The sequence below is a fragment of the Macrobrachium nipponense genome, chromosome 14, assembly GCF_015104395.2.
Source record: "Macrobrachium nipponense isolate FS-2020 chromosome 14, ASM1510439v2, whole genome shotgun sequence".
Lineage (NCBI taxonomy): Eukaryota > Metazoa > Arthropoda > Malacostraca > Decapoda > Palaemonidae > Macrobrachium > Macrobrachium nipponense.
In genome coordinates, this window is record NC_087207.1 from 31325955 (window position 1) to 31333454 (window position 7500).

The 7500-nt window shown below is 35.8% G+C and overlaps 1 protein-coding gene across 1 annotated transcript in view; it reads left to right on the forward strand.

Annotated features, from left to right (window-relative positions):
• The window catches only part of LOC135226188 (hemicentin-2-like), a 207998-nt gene that overhangs the window by 176541 nt on the left and 23957 nt on the right, over window positions 1–7500 (forward strand). Inside the window, exons 9-10 of the mRNA XM_064265631.1 lie at window positions 5646–5790; window positions 7374–7500. The exon at window positions 7374–7500 is cut by the window's right edge and continues 4 nt beyond it. Coding sequence (XP_064121701.1) covers window positions 5646–5790; window positions 7374–7500 — 272 coding nt within the window. The remainder of the gene's footprint in view (window positions 1–5645; window positions 5791–7373) is intronic.

The following is a 7500-nucleotide window of genomic DNA, read 5'->3' on the forward strand; positions in this document are numbered from 1 at the left end:
ATATATATCTATATATATATATATATATATATATATATAGCACTAATATAACGCCACAACGTCATGAAATTAAATGAATCGCTAAACTATGGTTCTACCATGAGTCAAAGTCAAGTTTCCAATTCAAGCGAATTCAGTCTATACCTAATTTAATGGCCGAAATCATTTTTTTTTTTTTTTTTAGTTGTCTTCAAGTTGATGATGATGATGGTGTTGAGATTAGATGACGATTATTATTATTATTATTATTATTATTATTATTATTATTATTATATTATTATTATCGGGAAATAAACCCTCGTTTAAATGCGTTTTATTAGAAATAATTGCATTAATTTTGTAGATGTCTTTCTTCATATTTCCAATTATGGTTTTGCTCACTGTTGCTCGACCAGTTTAAGCAACAATGAGAAAACCATAATTAGAAAAATAGAGAACCTCTATAAAACTGATGTAGCTGAGGCAGCATGTACCTCCAATAAAACAATATTAATTATTATTATTATTATTATTTTTTTTTATTTTTTTTTTTTTTTTGCTCTATCACAGTCTTCCAATTCGACTAGGTGGTATTTATAGTGTGGGGTTCTGGGTTGCATCCTGCCTCCTTTAGGAGTCCATCACTTTTCTTACTATGTGTGCCGTTTCTAGGATCACCACTCTTCTGCATGAGTCCTGGAGCTACTTCAGCCTCTAGTTTTTTCTAGATTCCTTTTCATGGATCTTGGGATCGTGCCTAGTGCTCCTATTGATTATGGGTACGATTTCCACTGGCATATCCCATATCCATCTTATTTCTATTTTCAGATCTTGATACTTATCCATTTTTTCCCTCTCTTTCTCTTCAACTCTGGTGTCCCATGGTATTGCGACATCAATGAGTGATACTTTCTTCTTGACTTTGTCAATCAATGTCACGTCTGGTCTGTTTGCACGTATCCCCTATCTGTTCTGATACCATAGTCATAGAGGATCTTTGCCTGATCGTTTCTATCGTTCCCATGCAGGTTGGTGCTCGTACCACTTATTACTGCAAGGTAGCTGATGTTTCTTGCACAGGCTCCAGTTGGAGGGCTTTTGCCTCTGAATCATGCCTCTTTTTGTACTGGTTCTGTGCAAGTGCCGGGCATTCGCTTGCTATGTGGTTTATGGTTTCATTTTTCGTATTGCACTTCCTACATATGGGAGAGATGTTATTTCCGTCTATCGTTCCTTTGAATATATCTGGTTCTTAGGGCCTAATCTTGTGCCGCTGTTATCATTCCTTCAGTTTCCTTCTTTAGCTCTCCCCTCTGCAGCCATTGCCATGTGTCATCGCTGGCTAGTTCTTTAGTCTGTCCCATGTATTGTCCGTGCATTGGTTTATTCTGCCATTCCTCTGTTTCCGTCTGTCATTCTCCTGTCTCTGTATATTTCTTCTACTTTATTAGTCCTTCCCATGCACTCTTTAGCCATTCGTCTTCACTGGTTTTCAGATATTGCCCCAGTGCTCTATTCTCGATGTTGACGCAGTCCTCTATACTTAGTAGTTCCTCCCTCCCTCCTTTCTTTCAGTGTATAATATAGTCTGTCCGTATTTGCTCTTGGGTGTAGTTCTTTGTGTATTGTCATATTTTTCCTGGTTTTCTGATCTATGCTGCAGAGTTCTGCCTTCGTCCATTCCACTATTCCTGCGCTGTATCTGATTACTGGCACTGCCCATGTGTTTATGGCTTTTATCATATTTCCGGCGTTGAGTTTTGACTTGAGTATCGCCTTGAGTCTCTGCATATATTCTTTCCTGATCGTGTCCTTCATCTCTTGGTGTTTTATATCCCCTCCTTCCATTATTCCCAGGTATTTGTATCCTGTCTCATCTATGTGTTTGATGTTGCTCCCATCTGGTAGCTTTATCCCTTCAGTTCTCGTTACTTTGACTTTTTGTTGGTTGACTAAGGCGCATTTTTCTATTTCAAACTCCATCCTGATGTCGCCAGATACAATCCTTACAGTCTGGATTAGGGTATCTATTTCCTGATGCTCTTACCATACAGCTTGATGTCGTCCATGAACATCAGATGGTTGATTCTGTTGCCTCTTTTCTTGAGTTGGTACCCGGCATCCATCTTCTGTAGTACTTTTGTCATGGGAATCATGGCTACTACTACTACTATTATTATTATTATTATTATTATATTATTATTATTATTATTATTATTATTATTATTATTATTATTATTCTAAGTGTGTGTGGCTTTTATTGTTTTTTGATCGGGAAGTCAACATGTCCTTCGGTATTGAAGTTTGGTGTTTTTCTCTACGAACTCTCTCTCTCTCTCTCTCTACTGTTTGGCGTCGACCGACTTCCAGTGTGCTTCTGATCGATTCTGAGCGAGCTATTACAACAGTGCGATGATAATAATAATAATAATAGTAATAATAATAATAATAATAATAATAATAATAATAATAATAATAATAATAATAATAATACTCATGGTATCATGAGCCTTGAAATGGAGAAACAAATACACAGTTATGTATAGTAAATATATTCAAAGATAAATCTTTAGACTGAAAATAGGAATCGAACAGTTTCCCAAAAGCTTCCTGTAAAGATTTATCTTTAAATATATGTGCATGTACTTAAGTGTGGATTTGTTTCTCTAATAATAATAATAATAATAATAATAATAATAATAATAATAATAATAATAATAATAATAACATGTCATTCAAAGACAAACCACGAAAACTAACTTTTGTTCTGGTCATCAGTTACAGCCAGTATATCTAACATTGCATTTTCATTATTCGTTGATTATGAGTTGTACTAAAATCCAGTTGCTCCCTTATTATCCTTATTAGCAGATTTTCCCTAGACGCCATGCCAAATAATGTATGAAATAAAACAAGCAAAATACTAGGTATAAGAAAACTAAAACGGAATAAATGTACATCCTCTATCGTGGAACGAAAACAATATCAGACCTATGGAGAAATAAATACAGGTGTGTATACCCAGCAAGTGACGGGATAGTAAAGTTGACCCTCTCTGACAGCAGGATAGTGCAGCCAAGCTTTTGTGCCTGAGGAGCAATTTTATTTTATTGCACAAAAAGCCACAAAATGGTTTAAACAGTCAAACTCTAGAATTGTCTTTCTGGTGCTCCCATGGATGCTGTGTCCCGTATCTTTAAAGCAGAAGCCACAATTCTACCTTAAAGTGACAGACTCACGTCACGTTGTTTTCAACTTTTCTTGGAAATTTATGTTGTTCATTTTTCGCCCTTTATCAATATACGCATTGGCTTTTTTCGTCAAAAGCCGTTTCTGTGTAACGATGGGTGGCTCCAGGGAAAACGCCACAGTAGTGACTGACTCATTCTTATTTTTACTGCTAAATCTACAGTGACACCCAACACCCACCCCTCCTTCCACTTCGAACAGAAACCTTCAAGTCTAATGTGAGTTAGGCCATCACCCTACACAGACAGCTCATGAGCACCCGCGAACCCTTCTTTTATGTATGCATATATATATATATATGTATATATATATATATATATATATATATATATATATATATATATATATATATATATATGTGTGTGTGTGTGTGTGTGTGTGTGTGTGTGTGTGTGTGTGTGTTTATATTGGATATATGTATATTATATATATATATATATATATATATATATATATATATATATATATATATATATATATATTTGGTTCGGGCCTATTGGGCGACAGCCCACTGGTCGACATAACAACAAGGCGACAAGCCAACTGGTCGACATAACGACAGGGCGACAGCCAACTGGTCGACAGGATAACTAGGCGACAGCCAACTGGTCGACAGGAAAAACTGGGCGACAGCCAAATGGTCGACAGGAAACTAGGCGACAGCCTAGGGCAAGACTTTTTACTATGTAAATAGTATATTAAAGTATTTAAAATAGCATTAGACGTGACAGACATTGGCATTGATTACAAATTGAGTTTTTATTATGAAACAACTGGTCGAGACTTCACAATGTTTAAATAGTAAATTATACGAACTGTAATAATGTAGCTGGGTGTGTTGCTGGCAACATGTTCCAGAGCTTTTTGCTTCCAGTTCGTTTCCAGCCTACACACTGCAGTCTCTTCACATCGTGGTGCATGCGTATGTTCTTTAGTTAACCACACTTTCCATTTTAACTTTATCGCCTACTGACACTAACTCTACCAGTACCACATGATTTTCTTTTGTCACATTTTCCAATATGTGGTATTTGTTCTTGTCCTGTCCCTTGTGTAAATAAATCCTTCGAGCACAAGTTTATCTTTGCATCTTTGTGAGGTTACGAATTCGGCCGTGATGTAGGTTGAGTTATTGGGCGGTGGGCCTAGCCTTTTACTAAAATGTAAAATTGCAAGGCAACAGGACACGCAGGACCTACGGTGGTAGTATTTTGACACCCCCCTACAGGATCATTTATATCCAATATACATATATATGCATAAATACATACATACATAAAAGAAGGGTTTGACGGGTTGCTCATAAACTCTCTGTGTAGGTTGATGGCCTACCTTACATTATACTAGAGATTTTCTGTTCGTAGCGAAAGGAGAGAGGGGGGGGGGGGGGGGGGGGGGTGACATTTAAGATTTAGCAGTTAAAATTAGAATGTGTCAGTCACTACTGTGGCATTTTCCCTGGAGACACCCATCGTTACGCAGAAATGACTTTTGATAAAAAAAAAGAAACCAATGCGTATAATTGTAAGAGGAGGAAAATGGACAACATAAAATTCCAAGAAAAGTTGAAAGCAACGTGACGCGAGACTGACACTTTAAGGCAGAATTGAAGCTTCTGCTTTAAAGTTACGGGACACAGCATCCATGGGAGCACCAGAAAGACAATTCTATCGTTTGGCTGTTTAAACCATTTTGGGGCTTTTTGTGCGATAAAATAAAATTGCTTCTCAGGCACAAAAGCTTGGCTACAGTATCCTGCTGTCAGAGAGGGTCAACTTTACTACCCGGTCACTTGCTGGGTAATTATATATATATATATATATATATATATATATATATATATATACATATATATATATATATATATATAGGTATATATATATATATATATACACCACACACACATTAAGCTACAAAAGTCCTCTATTATTTAATTCGCTCTACCTCGGAATTAATATGTTAACCGAAGGGTAGAGAGCTTCACTCTACGTCTTGAATTCTTGGTTCTATGGTTCATGTCCATGAGGCGAACGCATTTCCTTAACCTCCCCCCCCCCCCCCCTCCCCCCCCACCCCCCCCCCCAAAAAAAAACAAAAAAAATCCCTTCGGTCAACATATATGAAAATATATTAATTCTGTGGTAGAGCGAATGAGACATTTAAAGTATATTTGAATCTTAATGCGTATATATGATTCACGGTGATGTCATGAAAGACATATATATATATATATATATATATATATATATATATATATATATATATATATATATATGTATGTATATATATATATATATATATATATATATATATATATATTCATTGTGAAAAAAGCTATTGACAATCACAAAATCTGAAAAAGAGAAAAGAAAATCGCTGTCTTTGTGATTGACGAAGTAAATCTGCCTCTTTAACAGCCCCACAACCTGGGAGAGGTATCAACTTCGACCCTCATCTTCGTTCCGGAGGCCTCTGACCACGGGGCCACTTTGACGTGCCACGCCCACAACCCAAATTTGCCGTCTATGGGCGTTTCTACCTCTACCACCTTGCAAGTGTCGTGTAAGTATCAGGTGGAAGCAGGTGAGACCAAAGTCTGCAAAGCTCTAATACATTCGTATCCTTAGAATGTGTTTGTTAATGACAAACAAGTGATTTTAGGTTTTGCCTTCGTCATGAAACAACTATGGTTGATAATTACAGATTGCTGATTTTGTTTTTGTAATCTTTTTATGATCTTATTTATTTGCTCTCTCCTGTTATGTTTGTTGATTTGTGTACGAGTATTTACCGTCTCTAAAGTAAGGCTCATTCTAATAAAATAAAAGACCATAATATTTCAGTTATGAGGAATTGCCTTCTTTCTAACTTGTTTTGGATTCAAGACTTAGTTTCACTTAATGTGTAAGAGGATTGTTTTCAATTTAACAATGATTTTCATAGTTGTTTCTTATCTCCAATATAAATTCCGTTTTGCCTAGACGAAGCTTCCATAGTGACTTAGTTATAAAACTAAGGAAATTTTGATTCTAAAGCATTTCAATGTTTTTTATCTAAAAATATATATATATTAAGATAGTGTATTAAGTGCTTTGAAGTAGAAAGTGATTTTTTAGTTTGCTGTGTAGAGGTTCAGGGATAATATGTACACTGATACGGATGTTATTCCTTTTGAGAAATGGTGATTTAATGCATACAATGAAAGGTAACTTTATATCTGTAGAGAAGTGATTTAATACATATTGTGAATAGGTAACTACATCTTCAGAGAAAGGGGGATTTTATACAGTCAGCGAAGGAACAATTTGCTATGTGTAGAGAAGGGGTGATTTAAAAAATTACCATAGAGAATGGTTAATGCATTTGTAGCGAAAGGGTGACTTAAATCATACAATGAAAGGGTAATTTTATATCTGTAGAGTAGGGATGATTCAATATCTAGAAAATGCTCAACAAATCTGTAGAGGAATTGTGACTTATCTCATACAGTGAAAGGGTAATTTTATATCTGCCGTGATGCGATGATTTAACAGCTATCGTAAAGGGATGATTTTATATCGGTAGAGAAGGAATGATCTAATAGCGATCGTAAAGGGTAATTTTATGTCTGTAGAGAAGGGATGATTTAATACCTAACGAGAAGGGGTAATTTTATATTTGTAGAGAAGCGAGTATTTAATACCTATCGCAAAGGCGTAATTTTATATTTGCAGTGAAGGGATGATTTAACAGTTACGTAAAGGGATGATTTTATATCTATAGAGAAGGAATGATCTAATACCGATCGTAAAGGGTAATGTAGAGTATGGATCATTTAATACCTATCCTTTGAAAGGGTAATTTTATATCTGTAGGGAGGGGGTGATATAATACCTAACGTGAAGGGGCAATTTTATATCTGTAAAGAATAGATGATTTAAAACCTATCGTAAAGGGGTAATTTTATATCTGTAGTGAATGGATGATTCATATTTACAGTGAAAGACTGAGTCTATATTTACAGAGAAGGAGTATGATTTGATCTGCAACGAAGAAAAGATGTTATCTGAGTTGCTTATCTTTGCAGTAAAGAAAGGATTATATGGTCACAATGAACTGTTTCTGATTCTAGTACTTATGGCATTTTCTCTCCCGTTTTCTTTCAGTTGAACCTCGAGTGACGCTCCGCTTAGGGTATACTTTAGCAAGTCAGCCTGTGACCGAAGGCGATGACGTTTACTTCGAGTGTGAGGTTGTGTCCAATCCCCCTCCCCACACTATAAAATGGTTCAA